Source organism: Papio anubis, chromosome 19 (genome assembly GCF_008728515.1).
Source record: "Papio anubis isolate 15944 chromosome 19, Panubis1.0, whole genome shotgun sequence".
Taxonomy (NCBI): Eukaryota; Metazoa; Chordata; class Mammalia; order Primates; family Cercopithecidae; genus Papio; species Papio anubis.
Window position 1 is genome coordinate 38,967,174 of NC_044994.1, and position 20,135 is coordinate 38,987,308.

At 37.6% G+C, this 20,135-nt stretch overlaps 1 protein-coding gene across 11 annotated transcripts in view; it reads right to left on the reverse strand.

Annotated features, from left to right (window-relative positions):
* PIAS2 (protein inhibitor of activated STAT 2) overlaps positions 1–20,135 on the reverse strand; it is a 158,864-nt gene that overhangs the window by 126,589 nt on the left and 12,140 nt on the right. For 8 of the 11 annotated variants that reach the window (XR_640469.3, XM_021930099.2, XM_021930100.2 and 5 more), the window contains exon 2: positions 4,905–5,379. Coding sequence is in view for 10 of the 11 variants with exons in the window: in XM_021930099.2 (XP_021785791.2) it covers positions 4,905–5,379 (475 nt within the window). In the remaining variant the exon portion in view is untranslated. Of the gene's footprint in view, positions 1–4,904; positions 5,380–5,956; positions 6,030–17,865; positions 17,975–20,135 lie in introns of those variants that run through there. The other 3 variants (XM_021930101.2, XM_021930102.2, XM_021930103.2) reach the window with 2 other exon arrangements.

Here is a 20,135-nt window from a genome sequence, read left to right on the forward strand (position 1 = left end):
TCGTGCCACTGCACTCCAGCCTGGGCGGCAGAGAGAGACTCCATCTCAAACAAAAACAAAAACAAAAACAAAAACACAGTGATAGGTAGGATTCCTGAAAAACATTATTAGTTTTTAGTAAAAGGGTAGAAAGTGTATAAGCCATGAGGCTACGTGTATTTCTGGCATTCTAGCTGAAGCTATAAGCAAAATGCAGGGAGTTTAGTTACTCTTCAAAACAAAATATCTCTGGCATTATTTTATCTAAGCCAAATGAGATAGTTTTGAACACCAAATATGAAAAGTTTTATTTTAGTAAATTTATAATGATCATACTATTTAATTTTACTGAGGTTAATAAAAGAGAAACTCTGTGATGAACAGAGCAAAGTAAGAAAATTTCTATTTCTATTTGTGAACAAAGTAGGAAGGCAAGGAAAGAGAAAAGGACAAGGCCTCTCCCGTGTCTCCCTCTTGGAGTACCACGGAGCAAAAGCCTACTGCAAGCATCTTCACTTAGTCCCCAGTCTTCTGTCCATGTCTCTAAAACACATTCCACTGTAACCACTACCCTACAGACCCTCTTATCCTCTCTGTCCTGTGCTTAGCCATATTCCTGAGGGGCCTCATGAGGTAGGGCTACTTAAGCATATCACTAGTCTGAATCTTTCTCAGAATAATAGAAAGTAATAAATTTGCTAGTCCTTCAACATAAATAAGGAAAAAAAATTTTTTTAAGTAATAAATTTACAATAACTGCTGGGGCAGAAAATATAAATGAGCCACAATATTGTGCATGATACTGTCCAAATACCATGATAAAGGAGGAATTACAAAACAAATTACGGAAATATTTTAACTAGATAAATCAACTCTTTAAAAACAAGGCTAAAGATGGAAGTAAAATCATAAAAGACAGACAACTGGGTAATAAGCATTTAAAATACTTGCTCTTGTTGGCCAGGTATGGTGGCTCATGCCTGTAATCCCAGCACCTTGCGAGGCCAAGGCGGGTGGATCACCTGAGGTCAAGAGTTCGAGACCAGTCTGGCCAACATGGTGAAACCCCATCTCTACTAAAAATACAAAATTAACTGGGTGTGGTGGCACATGCCTGCAGCCTCAGCTACTCAGGAGGCTGATCGGGAGAACTGCTTGAACCTGGAAAGTGGAGGCTGCAGTGAGCTGAGACGGCGCCAATGCCCTTCAGCCTGGGCGACAGAACAAGACTTTGTCTCAAAAAATAAATAAATAAATAAATAATAAAAAATTAAAAAAAAAATAAGAATTTAAGCAAGATACAAGTTTTCATCTAAAAATCACAAAGATCTGTTTTTAATAGCACCCAATAAAGGCAAAAAGTAATGAGATACGACAGGCATTATCTCACTTTGCTTGTGGAATTTAAACTGGCACTAAAATAATTTGGCAATATGTTTTCAAGAGTCTAAAATGTTCTTATTACTTGATCCAATAATTCTACTCACAGGACTTTGTACAAATAATAAAATGTGAACAAACACTCAATCCTTATTTCAAAGTGAATGTAATAAAGAGATAAAATGCAATACTCCACTTGCTTGGATCACCAGTTTTACTAAAACACAAATAAAGCAAAAAGCAAAAAACTGAAAAAAAAAAAAAAAAAAAAATAGCCACCTTGCCTGCCCCTAGTCAGGCCATACTAACCCATTTACTAGCTCTACCCCTCATGACCTTCTGACTTAACCAAGACAGACTGCAGTACAATCCTGTAAGAAAGGGAAAAAGCACACTGATACGTTTAAGAGTTTTCACATGACTGAAAATAAAAAGGGTTTTCCCAAGAAAGAAAAGAAAATAATCTTCCAGATCGACTATGAAATATTACTTCCCCATTTATTTCATAAAGAAATCCAAATATATCTGTAAATAATTTCATTAGGCAGTAAGAATTATAACACAGCAAAGCAAAAATTTATTAGTCACATTGTAAGCAATTGATGGGCATTAAATAAAAGCTAAAAAAACACATGTCAAACTCCCTGTGCCACTTTAGAAATAAAATTAAATATAAAAGGTTTATTTCTTAGAAAATCAGTTTAAAAGCTACATTAAATGGAAAATAAATCCCCTTATAAAAATATGAAAAGTATCAAAACACAAAATCAGTATCAATAAATAAGACATGTGTCTATTCCCATTCACAGAGAAGCCACCTGAGTTCTGCACCATAAGAATGCTTGAGGTAAGTTCCAGGCAGAGCAACTAAGAAAGAAAAGGAAATAAAAGGCATACAAACAGAAAAGAAAGAAGTGAAATTATTCCTGTTCACAGATGGTAGGCTCTTAAACACAGTAAACCTTAAAGATTCCACACAAAAAAAATGTTAGAATAAATGAATTCAGTAAAGTAGCAAAATACAAAGTCAACATGCAAAAATCAATTGCATTTTTATAAACTAATAATAAATACGATGAAAAGGAAATTATGCAGTTTTTACAATAGCATCAAAAAGAAAAATATTTCAAAATTAACCAAGAAAATGAAAACCTGTACAATAAAAACTACAAAACATTGCTGAAAGATATTAAAGAACACATAAATAAATAGAAACACAGCTCATTTTCATGTACTGGAAGACTTAACTTTTTTTTCCCCATCAGTCTGTGTGGGAAAAGAAAGACTTAATATTGCTAAGATATCAATATCACCCAAACCAATTTACAGATTCACTGCAATTCCTCAGAAACAGAAAAACTCATTCTAAAATATATGTGGAATCTCCAGGGTCCCAAACAACCAAAACAATCTTACAAAATAATTAAAGCTGGAGAACTCACTCTTCCTGATTCCAAGACATATTACATAGCTACTGTAATCAAAATTGTGGTATTGGCATAAAGGCAGACATCTAGACCAGTGGAATAAATCAACAGTCCAAAACCTTTTTGGCACCAGGACCAGTTTCATGGCAGACAGTTTTCCCACAGACCAGGGAAATGGTTTCTGGATGAAACTGTTTCACCTCAGATCATAAGGCATTAGATTCTCATAAGGAGCATGCAATTTAGATCCCTTACACAAACAGTTCACGATAGGGTTCCTGAACCTATGAGAATTTAATGCCGCTGCTGATCTGACAGGAGGTGGAGCCCAGGCTGTAATGCTCGTTCTCCTGCTGTTCACCTCCTGCTGCTCACCTCCTGCTGTGCGACCTGGTTTCTAACAGGCTGTGGACTGGTGCCAGTCCATGGCCTGAGGGTTGGGGACCTTGGAACAGCTAACCTGGAAATAAAACTTCACATACACAAATACTTTTTGACAAGTGAGGGAAAAGACAGGCTTTTCAACAAATGGTGGGGAAAAACTGGATATCCACAAACAAAAGAACAAAGCTGGACACTCACCTAATACTATATACAAAAATTAACTCAAAAGAGATCAGGCTTAAATGTAAGACCTAAAACTATAAAACTCTTAGAGGAAAACACAGGGCAAAACCTTCACAGCATGAAGTTTAGCAATGATTTCTTGGATATGACACCAAAGGCATTGGAAACAACAATAAAAAATAAACAAATTGGAATTTCATGAAAAAATTTTAAGTTGTACATCAAAAGACACTATCAACAGAGTAAAAACAGCAAGCCACAGAATGGGAGAAAATATTTGCAAATTCATATATCTGATAAGGGATTATATCCATAATATATAAAGAACTCCTAAAACTCAACAACAATAAAACAAACCAATTCAAAAATGGGCCAGAGACTTGGCTATACATTTCTTGAAAGATACATAAATGGCCAAAAAGCACATGAAAATGTACAACATCACCATCTTTACAGAAATGCAAATCATAGCTACAATAAGATACCACCTGACACTCATTAGAATGGCCACTATTTAAAAAAAAAAAAAAAAAAAAAAAGGAAAATAAAAGTGTTGTTAAGGATGTGGAGAAATTGGAACCCTTGTGCACTGTTGAAGAGAATGTAAAATGGTGCAGCTGCCATGGAAAACAGTACAGTGATACCTCAAAATACTAAAAACAGAATGACCATGTGATCCAGCAATTCCACTTGTGGGTATACAGCCAGAAGAATTGAAAAGCAGGGTCTCAAAGAGATACTTGTATACTCATGTCCACAGAATTATTCACAATAGCTAAGACGTGGAAGCAACCCAAGTGTCCATCAATGGATAAGCAAAATGTGGTATCCTATAACACAGAAATACAGAAGTAAAACCAGAAGAAACGGCTAAAATAATTAAGGTTGTTGCCTCTTGAAAGTGAGACTGAGGGGTGAAGTGAGTAAAAGATTACTATTTTTCTTTAAAAATGTATACTATCGTATTATTTAGCCTTTAAAGGGCAGAAAATTCTAACATAAACTACAGCATGTTAGAACCTTGAGGACATTAAGTTTAGTGAAATAAGCCAGTCACAAGAGAAATACTGTATGATTCCAATGATATGAGGTACTTGGAATAGTCAAAATCACAGACAGTGGAAGCAGAATAGTAACTGCCAGGGGCTAGTGGGAGGAGAGGAAAGGAAAGCTATTGTTTAATGGGTACAGAGTTTCAGTTTCAGAAGATGAAAAGAGTTCTGGAGATGGATGGCAGTGATGGCTGCACAACATTACCAACATATTTAACACCACTCAACTGTACACTTTAAAATGATGAAGATGATAGATTTTATATTATGTGTATTTTACCACAATAAAAGAACTGGAAAAGAAGAAAGCTCAAATGATATGAAATAAATTTTTTGTTAGATTTCAGTCATGGTTGCAGAATTTTTATCTGTATATTCAAACATTGGGCATTGATGTCTCAATTTTATTATATTAACAGTACATCATTAATCAATAGTTGAAGGTCTCTCATTTCATTTACTCTCTTGTTCAGAAGAAACTGAATTCTCTAACACTTACCTAAACTTGTGGGCTTGATGAGAACATCAAGGACATCATAAAAGGGCAGATTTTTTAACTGCACATCAGGATGGACAGGAGGAATTGGGGGAGATGGCTGCTGCATCTCAAATGTGGGCTTAGTATCTTGAAGCAGCACAGAACCAACAGGAGAGGATGGTGAGTGAGGTGTAACTGAAGTGGAAGGCAAAGAGTGGATTCCAGCCACGGCCAAGTCAGGTTCTACAGGTGATGAGCTACCATCCAAACTGAAAACCGATGATTTGATTGTGGATAAATCAGAAAGTCCTTCAAGAGTTCGTGGATATCGGCGTCTATACAATTCTCGGATTTTAATCTGAACCGCAGGGCTGCAGCCGCTCTTCAATAAATGCAGCGCCCTCATCAGGAGGTCATGCTTGCGTCCACTTTTATTCCGTCCAGCAAAGCCTAGTAATACTTGTAGTTCAGAGACCCTAAAACTAGAAACCATATTCTAAAAGGAAAGAAAAAAAACATAAGCCAAGTCACCCTCAAGCATACAAAAATCCTATCTAAAATATAATGTAAAATGTGATTTTTCCAGCATTCTATCAACTGGCATGTGCTAGTAACAGTATTTCACATACCACTTAGAATCATTACCATTCATAAGATAATCCCGTAAAAATTACATTCAAGTTACGGTGTTAATTATATTTTGTTGTACGAGATCTTAATTTTGTAATCTATAGTCTATTGTTTTCTACTAACCACTTCATTATCTGATTATGCTCTAATTTAAACAGATATTTGCTTTATGATTATAAAATCTATCACCAATGAATATACTCATTTTCAAAACCAACCCCTCTCAATATGCAATGTAATGTGTAATGTTTGTTACAGAATTATCACCAATGAAAAATCACAATGTTAGATGTATAACTTTTGATGCTGAGTAGTAAATCTATAAAAATCAAGTCAGAACTCTGATCCAAAATGCAATGAATTTTTTACCCCAACTCAAACATTAAGGAACAAACAACATCATAAAGATATTTTTAAAAATATTAAAGCTAAAAATCACATACATCTTATTTAGCAGTCAGTCAAACTTCTAAAACGATTGAAATTCCCAGCTGGGTATCCAAATGACAAAAAGACCTTTGAAGAGCAAGGAAATGAGCAGTCATCAATCTTAAAGGGCAACATTTCCTCCACGCTACTCTACTGGCTTGTGCTTGGGTGTAAAACAAAGGTTATAAGCAGTTTCAGCTTCACATCACACCTTCTATTTTTTCAGCAAAACTTAATGAATATTTTTAACCCCTTGCAGCCTCAGGAATCCACCTACTTAGTGATTTCCAGTCAATTCTGAACTCAGAGGCAAATCACACTTGGGTCAGATACCACACATGCACCATCTAGCAAGAAAGAGGAAGAACACCTGGAGCTGACCAAAGCCCTGTCAGAAACGTACCCAGGAGACCTACCTGTGGTTTGGTGTCCCATCCCACCCTCATCACTCCTCCAACCCAGCCCGTGCTACACACTCCACAGTCACTTAGGATTCCTTTTCAACCTGCTTGTCTCATCAGTATAGTGGAAATGTGGGGCAGTTTCTCTGTACTTTTAAGTCTCAGGGATGGCCCAGAAGCAATTGTTTAAAACTCTATATGGTTTTTAAATACTTGTTGGTATAAATACTTGCTAGTTTACTAAAATGCAAACAGATTTAAATATACCAAAGTCATCCATATACACTGTCATAACTGTACTTTGCGTACTATATATGTCTCCATATTTCATATTGTACAAGTAAGAGGATATTAAATTGTAATCCTGGCAGGCCATTTTATACTCTAATTCAGTGCTGTCCAACACAAATTAATAGAAGACACACATTAAACCTTCCAGTAGTCACATTAAAAAAACTGAGCCCAGAACAGTGGCTCACACCTATAATCCCAGTGCCTTTGGAGGACAACACAAGAGAATCACTTGAGCCCAGGAGTTCGAGACCACACTGGACAACATGGTAACATACTGTCTCTACAAAAATTTAAAAATCAGCCAGTCGTGGTGGTCAGTGTGCCTGTGGTCCGAGCCACTCAGGAGACTGAGGTGAGAGGATCACTTGAACCCAGGAATTCAAGGCTACAGTGAACTGTGATCACGCCACCATACTCCAGCCTGGGCAACATTAAGACTGTCTCAAAAATAATAATGATAATTTACATTAACATAGTTAACCCAATGTATCAAAACTATCTTTTCATCTCAACATGCAATCAATTTTTGTAATTTAAAAATAATCATTTTTTAAAGTGTCAGTGGGATATTTTTTCATACTAAGTCTTCAATATCTGGTGTGTATTTTACACTGACAATGCATCTCAATTTGGATTAACCACACTTCGAGTGCTTAAGAGCCACATGTGGCCACTAGCTACCAAACACTGGACAATGCAGCTCTAAATCATACTCTAAATAGCAACACATACCACAATGCCATGGTCACTGTATTTCAATTTGCTTTATTTCCTCCACATGCAAGATGAAGATTTTATTCATCTTAGCTCTCTAGTGCAGACAACAAAGAAGGAAAACAAGAAAACTTTTGGCCTATCTCATAACAAACCAGTCACAGCTTACTCAACATCTCATGCATTAAATGGAAGACAACAGCTTCTTGGGAAGGGTTTACCCAAGCGAGTAATACGATGCATCTTTCCCTCAATCTTAGTAAATACTTCAACTGATTGTGGAACACTAACACTAAAAAAGGCAATCACACAGATACAATATAACTATGATTTTTTCTAATTCAGAATTCATTACTTTGCTTCACTCCTTATACTTACTGTCAGATACTCTTCATTTTAAGAATATTTTACAGAAATGACAAAGCACAAAGTCACCCTACCTAAGCTTGACTCTCACAAGGAATTTCTAGGAGGTCTCATATCTCATATTTCCAGTGATAACATTATTTGACAAAGGATGTTAATGCAACTGGCTCTATCGACTGTTGTAAACAGACAAAAAGTAAGACATAAGGGCTTAGACTATGAATGTGGAATCACAGAATTCTGAACAGCAGAGGGACAGTCTTTGCATTACAAAATGCTGCAAAGATAAAGTACTGCTGGAGACACAGCCAAAGGTAATGAAGTCAACAGGGCCCTGTGAAAAACTTCAAGCCAGCAATCAGCAGTTGTTGTTCAAGCCCAAGTACCAAGACTTTGGACCCTGGGAAAGTCATTTCCTCCCTCTGGTCATCAATTTCTATTTTAAAATAACCAGCATCCAAAAAAAATCTCTCTCCTTGGCCAGGCATGGTGACTCACACCTATAATCTCAGCACTCTGGGAGGCAAGGTAGGTGGATCATTTGAGGTCAGGAGTTCAAGACCAACCTGGCCAATATGGTGAAACCCCGTCTCTACTAAAAATACAAAAATTAGCCGGGCGTGGTGGTATATGCCTGTAGTCCCTGCTACTCGGGAGGCTGAGGCAGGAGAATTTCTCGGACCAGGGAGGTGGAGGTTGCAGTGAGCCAAGATGGAGCCACTGCACTCCATCCTGAACGACAGAATGAGACCCCATCTCAAAAAACAAAAAACAAAAAACAAAAATCCCTCTCCTTTATTTAGCACTTACTGATAAAATAATCTCAAAGCAGCTTACCAAGTAAAATTCTATGAATATGTTGTTTGGCAAACCTTACCGGATCCCACTTCCTCTAGAAGTAATACCTATTTTTCTTAACTTAGTCTTCCACCAAGTTTCGGGCCCTTCCTCCAGTGAGTGGGTGTGGTGAGTAGAGAGGGTTGCCAGAGCCCTCATGGGGGTTAAGGTTAGCCTGCTGACACTACCAAGAACGGATTTCAGTTATTTTTCTCCATCAACCTCTGATGTCAGTATCTTTAGTCTAATTTTTTCCAAGTGGTTTTTCCACTCCACTGTGCTGCCTCTCAAAGGCTCCCGAGTCAGCCCACTTCAGTTAAAACTGCTATGTGTTCTACAGAGGAATTTCCCTACAGAGAAATGTGTTGGCATAATGAATTGTGTAAAAAGATACATAATCTAAATTCCAAACAAAAGCTAACATAAATTAAGACCAGAGTTTTATATCAACCTTGTTCCTTTATCAAATGAAAATAAACACAAAATTATTAAAAATTTTAAAACTGGGATATTATATAATTGAAACACTACACACAAGCTGAAGGTGCTACCTCATTAGGTAGAAAATACTCATTAAGCTGGGCACGGTGGCTCATACCTGTAATCCCAGCACTTTGGGAGGCCAAAGTGGGTGGATCACTTGAGGTCAGGAGTTTGAGACCAGCCTGACCAACATGGTGAAACCCCATCTCTACTAAAAATACAAAAAAATTAGCCAGGCGTGGTGGCAGGTGCCTGTAATCCCAGCTACCCAAGAGGATGAGGCAGGCGAATCGCTTGAAACCGGGAGGTGGAGGTTGCAGTGAGTCGAGACCATGCCATTGCACTCTAGCCTAGGCAGCAAGAGGGAAACTCCATCTCGAAAAAAAAAAAAAAGAACCTCATCAAACAGGTATACATGATAGTTACATGTAATCACCAGTGAATAAAAATATTTCCCTGAGATTGCTCTTCAATTCTAAAACATGAGATAGAAACTGCAAAAACAGCCTAGAATTTGGGGAAGTGCTAATAAGGTTAGAAATCACGGTAAAGGTCAATATAAGCTCTGCAGATTCCCCATCTGCTATGATGTATATAATACAGGAGGAGATGAGAAGCCGCTGAGGGCAACTGACAAACTGTATTATTAATACTGCCTACTCCAGTTACAATATTAAAATAATCTACCTCAGGCCGGACACAGTGGCTCACACCTGTAATCCCAGCACTTTGGGAGGCCGAATGGGGTGGATCATCTGAGGTCAGGAGTTCAAGAACAGCCTGGCCAACATGGCAAAACCCCGTCTCTACTAAAAACACAAAAATTAGCCGGACGTGGTGGCTCGCACCTGTAGTCCCAGCTACTAGAGAGGCTGAGGCAGGAGAAATGCTTGAACCTGGGAGGTGGAGGTTGCAGTGAGCGGAGATCACACTACTGTACTGCAGACTAGGTGACAGAGCAAGACTCCATCTCAAAAAATAATCATCATCATCTACGTCTTCATTTATAAGAACAAAGAAAAACTACCAGATTAACATAATCCCTCAAAAAAGAATGACCAAGCTAATGCCATACGTAAGAGGAACTATGTCGCAAGCCAGAAAGATACCTCAGTTCCTAACTACTTACTCTTTTCAAAGGTCACTGCAGGCCCCAGTTCCTGGTCCTGTATTCCTGGTGAAATCATGTAATGCCTATAATTAAATCCACTTTTATTTGAGAGACTAATGGATTTCTCCCTTACAAGACAATGATTACAATAACACCTAGGCTAAAGAAATCAAATTGAAAATCAACTATTAAAAGAAATAAAGAAAATGCTACATTCCAAATTCAGGGAAAACATCTCCCTAAATGTTCCTATTATTATACAACAAAGATTTAAAATAGTCAATTAAGGAAGCAAAAAAGTAACAATAAAATAAACCAAAAAGGCTGGGGAACAGTTACAGGGTAAAAACAAAAACAAAAACAAAAATTAATTAGAAAACAAAATGCAGTGAAGTCAGACGCACAAAAGGGAAAGTAAACAAATATATGGTCTTATAAATGAAAAAAAAAAACAAAAGACCAAAAAACTAAGCAAATTTCTTTAAACCAAGAAAACAGCACATGCAAGTATATATTCTAACAATTTAAATACAGACAAAAGTGGTTTCCTAGAAAAATATAAATTACTCCATCTGATTCAAGAAGAGGTATGTTGTCTTGCCCTCCCTCCACATCCAAACACATCTACCCAAACAAGACAGCTTCATGAATAAATTCCACAAAGCTTTCAAGGAAAGGACAGAATTCTGTTCCTTAAACTGTTCAAGAGAATAAAAGCCAGGGAGTCAAATACATACATGTTAGAAGACAAATATAGAAAAATGCTGAACACAAAACACAAAATTCAAAAAACATGCAAATTATTGGTTTTCAAACTTCAGCAGAAGACCACCCTATCCAACCAAACTTTTAGGCAAAAACCTATTAAACGGTGGGCCTAGTATACCATCCATTCTTTCTCATTTCTCAACATGGACCAGAAGAAGTCTTTGTGTAACACAATTTATAAACCAATATTAACACATCAATATTTCCTGTGAAATACTGTAGGCACAAAAGTCCTCAATGTACCCAATACAGTTTAATCTACCAATATTAGAATGGTTTAATATAAATTAAGTAAATTACTTGGTTAAGATGATTTCTATCCTTACAGTCACAAGATTGAATATTTATGTATAAAATTATACAATATATGGAGTTTCCTTTCAAATAATTTGGGGGAAGTAGGTGGGGACATATATGACAAAAGACTGGAGTTGATAACTTCTGAAGCTCTGTACTGGGGACACGAAGAATTTTCTATCATTGTAAATTTAAGAATGTTCCAATAACTTAAAAGTTTGCTTGAACAGGGGAAACTGGGTGTGGGGCACATGGGGACTCTACTATCTTCCTAAGTTTTCTATAAATCTAAAAGTACTCTGGATTTCATTAAACAAAAACTGTTAGTCTGTTTAAAGGTAAGGTAAAAAAGTGATTATGGTATAAATACTATTTTCCATAAAAGGAACCCAGACTCCTTGGGGAAATGGGTGATTGCAGGTCTGGGGAAGAAAATGCACAAGATGAGCCTAGAACATTTTATCGCACCAGAAAACAGAGAAGCTATCAAAGACCACAGGGCACTTGTCAGAAGGGCAAAGAAAGCATCCAGAATGGGCTCCTAGTAGCCTAAGATGAGAAAATTTGAGCACCAAAAAGAGTAACAACTGCACTGGATTCAAACCGATTAAATATAGTAATGTTTCATTTTATTCATAATGATACTTTAAAAATCACTGATCTCCTTTAAAGGATGTTAAGGGAAAAATTCATCATTATTCTGAAAACTGATAGAGACAATGCAAAAAGATTTTTGGTTTGAGTAGAAAAGCCATATGATTAATGGGCTAAATGCTAGAAGAGCATTTGATAAAATTCTATTCATTCCTGATGGACTCTCTCAATAAACAAGAATAGAAGGAAATTCTGTTATCACAATAACTGGTATCTGTCAGAAAGCAATAGCTAATATGCTAAAAATGAAACACTAAATCACAAAGCTAAGACTTCTAAAACGTATACTATGTTCTGTCATTTGACAGTATTCCAAAAACTCTAGATAATACAAGGCAATATAATTTGAGGGGGTTTTTTTGAGACAGGATCTCACTTTATTGCCCAACCTGGAGTTTAGCGACACAACCTTGGCTCTCTGCAGCCTCAACCTCCCAGGCTCAAGTGATTCTCCCACCTCAGCCTCCATAGTAGCTGGGAGGCCAGCCCAGGAGTCTCCCTATGTTGTGCAGGCTGGTCTTAAACTTCTGGGTCCAAGTGATCCTTCCACCTTGACCTCCCAAAGTGCTGGAATTATAGGTGTGAGCTAACATACCAAGGCAATGTAATTTTTTTTTTTTTTTTTTTTGAGAGAGAATCTCACTCTGTCACCCAGGCTGGAGTTGCAGTGGCACCATCTTGGCTCACTGCAACCTCTGCCTCTGGGATTCTTGTGCCTCAGCCTCCCAAATAGTTAGGATTACAGGCACAGACCACCACGCCCGACTAAATTTTGTATTTTTAGTAGAGACAGGGTTTGCCAAGTTGGTCTTAAACTCCTGGCCTCAAGTGATTCACCCACCTCAGCTTCCCAAAGTGCTGGGATTACAGGCGTGAGCCACTATGCCCAGCAAGGCAATATAAATTTTTTAAAAGTAACATTTACTATTCACAAATGACAAGATTCTCTATATTAGAAATATAAGAGAATCCACTGAAAAATTTAACCCAATAATATCAAGGCAAAACATTGAATTTTCCGTATATCAAATACATTTTCAAGTGACTGAAAAAGACTATTAAAAAAACAGTAACACAAAAACATAAAATGTAAAAGAATAAATTTTTTAATTTTGCAAGAGGTACGTTAAACTACAGAATAAAAGAAGCTTTGAGGCCGGGTGCGTTGGCTCACGCCTGTAATCTCTTTGGGAGGCTGAGGCAGGTGGATCACCTGAGGTCAGAAGTTCAAGACCAGCCTGGACAACACAGTGAAACCCCGTCTCTACTAAAAATATAAATATTAGCCAGGCATGGTGGGAGGGTGCCTGTAATCCCAGCTACTTGGGAGGCTGAGGCAGGAGAATCGCTTGTATCTGGGAGGCGGAGGTTGCAGTTAGCCGAGATTGCACCACTGCTCTCCAGCCTGGGTGACAGAGTGAGACTCCATCTCAAAGAAAAAGAAAAAAAAAAGCTTTGAATAAATTAAAGAGACTGCATCACACATGTTACTAAAAATACTCAACACTGAAAAGGTATCAATTGTTTCCAAGTTATAAATATAAAAAAACTCCAATGACTGGTTAATGAGTTGGAGAGTTTAACAGACCAAAACCTTAATAAAGAATTAAATAAAACATATAATATGGCAGGTCATGATGAATAAAATGAACAAAAACAAAGGAGTAAGGGAAACAAAAAGTGAAGAAATAGAGGATTTGCCATTTTAAAGGGGGAAGGTCTCACTGAAATAGTAATTGAATAAGTAACTGAAGCAGGAGGAAAGCACTCTACGGATATCGGAAGAAAAGCATTCCAAGGCATTCCATAGCAAATGCAGAAGTCCTGAAGACAAAAGCAGGCCTGACACATTCAATGAAAGTAAACTGCAAAAAGCGCACCACTGCTGAACCAGAGTAATCTCGAGGAATGAGCATCTGTCGTTATTTGAGACAGGGTCTTGGCTCAGCTGCCCAGAGTGCAGTGGTGCAAACACTGCTCACTGCAGCCTCAACCTCCTGAGCTCAAGTGATCTTCCTGCCTCAGCCTCCAGCGTAACTGGGACTACAAGCACACACCACCATGCCTGTTAATTTTTTTATTTTTAGTAAAGATGAGATTTCATTATGTTTTGCACACTGGTCTCAAACTCCTGGGCTCAAGTGATGCTTCTGCCTTGGCCTCCCAAAGTGCATAAGCCACCATGCTGGGCCCTGAATGAGTATTAAGACCACAGAATGATGTTCGTTTTTCACACAAAACAAATGTGGGGAGGGAGGTAGTCAACTAAACAAACCTTTACTATATGAAATAACAGTATCAAATTTGTGACGTTAAGAAAACACAGATCTCATCCTGAGAGCATCAGGAAAAATATAAAAATAAATAAGATGGAATGAAAACGCTGAGCAATTAAGGCATATAAATTGGCAGTAGGGTGCAAGGGTGCACTTTGGGAGGCCAAGTGGACAGATCACTTGAAGTCAGAAGTTTGAGATCAGTCTGGTCAACACGGTCCAACACCACTTCTACTAAAAAATACAAAAATTAGGGGGGCATGGTGGCTCACGCCTGAAATCCCAGCACTTTGGAAGGCTGAGGCAGGCGGATCACTTGAGGTCAGGAGTTTGTGACCAGCCTGGCCAACACGGTAAAACACAGTCTCTACAAAAAATACAAAAATTAGTTGGGTGTGGTGATGGGAGCCTGTAATCCCAGCTACCTGGAGGCTCAGACAGGAGAATCGCTGAACCCAGGAGGTGGAGGTTGCAGTAAGCCGAGATCGCGCCACTGCACTCCAGCCTGGGTAACAGAGCGAGACTCCATCTTTTAAAAAAAAAAAGATAATATAGGCAAGGCACAGTAGCTCCAACCTGGTAATCTCAGCTATTTGGGAGGCTGCGGTAGGAGGATCACTTGGGCCAGGAGTTCAAGACCAGCCTGGGCAACAAAGTGAGACCCAGCTTCTGCCAAAACAAACAAACAAAAAAATGTTTTTAATTACCACGGCTTGGTGGTGCTCACCTGTAGTCTTGATTATTTAGGAGGCTGAGGCAGGAGGATACCCTGGGTCCAGGAGTTTGAGGCTGCGGTGAGCTATAATCATATCAGTGTTCCCAGCCTGGGTGACAGAGTAAGACCTCATCTAAAAAAAATACATAATAGAGGCTGGGCACAGTGGCTCACACCTGTAATCCTAGCACTTTGGGAGGCCGAGGCGGGTGAATCGTGAGGTCAGAAGTTCGAGACCAGCCTAGCCAAGATGGTGAAACTCCATCTCTACTAAAAATACAAAAATTAGCTGGGCCTGGTGGCAGGCGCCTGCAATCCCAGCTGCTCAGGAGGCTGAGGCAGAAGAACTGCTTGAATCTTAGAGGTGGAGGCTGCGGTGAGCCGAGGTCACACCACTGTACTCCAGCCTGGGTGATAAGAACAAAACTCTGTCTTAAATAATATTAAAAAAAATAAAAATAAAGAAAAACTAACAACAATTCAATATAATTTCTTCCAGAAAACAGAAGATGAGAGAACATTCCCAAATTCATTTTATGAAACTAATATTACCATGATACCAAAACAAAGACACACAAAAAATTAAACTACAGGCTGGGTGCAGTGGCTCATGCCTGTAATTCCAGCACTTTGGGAGGCTGAGGTGGGAGGATCACCTGCGGTCAGGAGTTTGAGGTCAGCCTGACCAACATGGAGAACCCCATCACTAAGAAAAATACAAAATTAGCCGTGGCACATGCTTGTACTCCCAGCTACTCGGGAGGCTGAGGCAGGAGAATCGCTTGAACCTGGGAGGCAGAGGTTGTGGTGAGCCGAGATCATGCCATTGCACTCCAGCCTGGGCAACAAGAGTGAAACTATCTCAAAAAAAAAAAAAAAAAAAAAATTAAACTACAGATCAATATTCATCATGAATATAGATGTTAAAATCCTTAACAAAATATGAGCCAATAAAATTCAGCAACATATAAAAAGAATTAAATACCATGGTCATTATGCACCATGACCAAGTGGAGTTTATTCCAGTATGCAAGGCTGGTTCATTATATGCCACTGCTGCTCAGCATTTTCGCTGTGTCTTATCTGTGTATTTGTTTTGAGATCTATAGAATACATCATATTAACAGTTACAAAAAAACAAATCATATTATCAAATCAATCAATGTGAAAAAAGCATTTCACAAATTCAACACCTGCTCATGATTTAAAAACCCGCAAAAACAAGAACAGAGGAGAGCTTCCACAATTTGATAAACAGGTCTACCAAAAAAAAAAAATTAAGCCAATATTATACTCAGGGGTGAAAGATTGCTTTCCCTCTAATAATTGGAACTGAGGCAAAGATGCCTACTATCACCACTCATTCAACATAGTACTAAAAGTTCTAGCTAGCAGAATAAGACAAGAAATGGAAATAAAAGGAATAAGAGTTGAAATAAAAAAATAAAACTGTATTTGTAGGTGGAATGATTGTTTACATAGAAAATCTCAACAAATTTACAAAACAACTCCTAGAACTTGTGAGTTCAGCAAGGTCCCAGGATATAACATTAACACACAAAAACCAATCCCATTTTTATACACTAAAAATCAACATGTGAAAACAAGTTAAAAACATCACCATTTATAACACTCCAAAGAAAATTAAAATACATATGTAAAAATGTAACAAACATGTACAGGACTTATATGCTGAAAACTACAGAACACTGAATTTTAAAAAAATCTAAGAAAATCTAAAAGCCGGGCACGATGGCTCACGCCTGTAATCCCAGCAGCACTTTGGGAGGCTGAGGTGGGCGGATCACTGAGGCCGGGAGTTCCAGACCTGTCTGACCAACATGGAGAAACCCCATCTCTACCAAAGACACACAAAAAAATTAGCCGTGCATGGTGGCACATGCCTGTAATCCCAGCTACTCGGGAGGCTGAGGTAGGAGAATCGCTTGAACCTGGGAGGCAGAGGTTGCAGTGAGCCGAGATCGTGCCATTGCACTCCAGCTTGGGCAACAAAAGCGAAACTCTGTCTCAAAACAAAAAAAAAGAGAGAGAAAAGAAAATCTAAATAAATAAATTCCTCACAGATTTGGAAAACTCAACATAGTAAAGACATCAACTTTCCCCAAACCGATATATAGGTTTAATATAATTAGTATCCAAATTCCAGCAAGATTTTTGTAGATATAGATGAGCTTATTCTAAAATGTGTATGAAAAGGCAAAAGAAATAATAATAGAAGAGCCAAAACAATTTTTAAAAAGGACAGAGGGAGAGGAATCAATCTATTCCATGTTACAACTTAGCTAGGACTGACAGACTGCGTGGTTATTAGTGGGCAGGTAGACACACAGATGAAGCGAACAGAATACAGAACCCAGAAATAGACATATACATATACATCCAAATAATTGTTGATAAAAGTGTAAAATTAACTCAGTGGAAGAAAGACAGTCTTTCAACATATGGTGCTGGATCAACTGGACACCCATAGACAGAAAAATGATCTTCCACTTAAGTCTCATACCTTATACAAAAGTAACTCCAAATGGATCACAGAGTCTAATGTAAAAATAAAACTACAAAACTTTTTTTTAATAAGCAGGAAAATCTTCAGGATCTAAGACTAGGCAGAGTTCTTAGATTTGAAACTAAAAGCAAGATCCATAAAAGGAAATATGACACATCAGACTTCACGCAAACTAAAACTTGTGCTACTCAAAAGACTCCTTTAAAAGGATAAAAAGACAATCAACAGATGCAAAGAAAATATTAACATTTGCAAACACATATCTGACAAAGGACTACTATCCAGGATATACTTAGAACTCTCAAAACGCAACAGGAAAAGAAAAATAATTCAATTAGAAAAAGGACAAAAGACACAAAGAGACATGTCATGGATGGTGATATTACAGATGGCAAATAAGCACACAAAAATATGTTTAGCATCATTAGCCATTGGGGAAATGCAAATAAAAACCTCACTGAGATATCACTAGATACCTACCAGAATGGCTAAAATGAAAAACACTGATAACACCAAATGCTGGCGAGGATGCAGAGAAACTGGATCACTCCATACATTGCTGGTAGGGATGTAAAATGGTACAGCCACTCTGGAAAACAGTTTAGCAAGTTCTTTAAAAACTATACATACAATGACCACACAACCCAGCAACTGCACTCCTGGGCATTTATCTCCAAGAAAGATGTGTGCATAAGTTTACCAAAAAAACCTATGCACAAATCTTTATAGCAGTTTTATTCATAATTATCAAAAAACTGTAAACAACCCAGATGTCCCTCAACAGGTGAATGGTTAAACAAACTATAGTGAAATCACATCGTGGAAAGCTATTCAGCAACAAAAAGGGATGAGCTGTTTATACACAACAACTTGGATGAACTTCCAGAATTATGTTGAATGAAAAAGCCAGACCCAAAAGGTTACATACTGTGTGATTCTATTTATGTAATATTTTTGAAAAGATAAAAATCACAGAAATGAAAAAGATGAGTGGGCCCCAGAGAGTGAGGGAACTGGATGAGACAGGAACAAGTGTGACTATAAAATGACAATACTTTGGAGGGAGGAATCCTTGTGGTGAAAAAATGGTCTATATCTTGATTGTGTTAATGTCAATATCCTGGTTGTGATACTGTACTAAGGTCTTTAAGATGTTAACTCTGAAAAAAACTAGAGAAAGAGTACACGGAATGTCTCTGCATTATTTCCTAGAAATGCAAGTGAATTGGCAATCATCTTCATTAAAAGTTTAATTTAAAAACTACAAGGAGTAAGACTATCAGACTAGATTTTTAATTTTCTTAAAATTCAATGGCATTATATTCGAAAGAGATAAAACTGAAATAAAAGGACACAAAAATGTAAGAGTGAGGCAAAATTTTTTAAATTAGGCAAAACTGACAAAAACAAAAATAATCTAGAAGGCCGGACGCAGTGGCTCACGCCTGTAATCCCAGCACTTAGGGAGGCTGAGGTGGGCAGATCACCTGAGATCAGGAGTTCAAGACCAGCCTGGCCAACATGATGAAACCCCATCTATACTAAAAATACAAAAATTAGCCGGGAATGGTGGCGGGCACCTGTAGTCCCAGCTACTCAGGAGGCTGAGACAGGAGAATCGCTTGAACCCGGAAAGCGGAGGTTGCCGTGAGTCGAGATTGTGCCATTGTACTCCAGCCTGGGTGACAGAGCAAGACTCTGTCCGTCTCAAAAAAAAAAAAAAAAGAGATGGAGGTCTCACTATGGTACTCAGGCTGGTCTCAAACTCTCGGGCTCAAGTGATGCTCCCACCTCAACCTCCCAAGGTGCTAAGATTACAGGATTACGGTTCTTTCATGTGCTAGTAATAATGTTAAAAATATGGTTTAAAAATCAATAGAACTACAAAGAAAAATGAAAAATAAAACAAAATTCTAGTAAAAAATTAACTCTGCTCATAATAAAAAATAAAGATATGAGATTTGAACAACATAATTAACAAGCCTACATACTGGACATATATAAAACTGTACCAAAAACCAGGCAATATTCTCTTCATGTACAAATAAAAATTATTAAAATGGATCACATTTTTAATAGTCTAAACATATTTCAAAGAATTGGCATTATACACACCAACTGGCATCACACACAAACATGCTGCCTAACCAAAATGCAATTACAAATCAATAGCCAAATCAACTAGAGAAACTCTCATATGTTTGGAAATTAAATTTTTAAATAGTTCGTAAGTTAAAGAATTCACAGTGGAAAACAGAAAAACACAAGTAAAAATAACGGAAATATTACACATCAAAACATATAACAAGGAGGCAATACGCAGACATTTTATGATCTTAAATAACTAGGTTAAAATGCTAAAAATTAATGACAGGCATCCAACTTAAGAAATTAGAATAAAAGAACAGAACTCCAAAGGAAATACAAGAAAAGAAAAGAAGAGCAAAAATTAATGAAACAGGGGAAGGATACACTAAAGAGCATAAACAATATCAAAAACTTGATTCTCTGAAAAATCTTTAAAAACTGGCAAACTTTTAGCCAAAAATTATCAAGAAAAAAAGAAGGCATTTGAAAAAAAGACAAGGGGATATTAACTACAAGTACCTGAAAATAAGAGATTAACATCTAAATGCTACAAATTCAAGGATGTGGACGAAATGAACAACTTGCCATAAAAGTATGAACTACTAAAACAGGTTTGAAACTTGAAAATATGAACAGTCCTACAACCAAAGCAATTGAAGCAT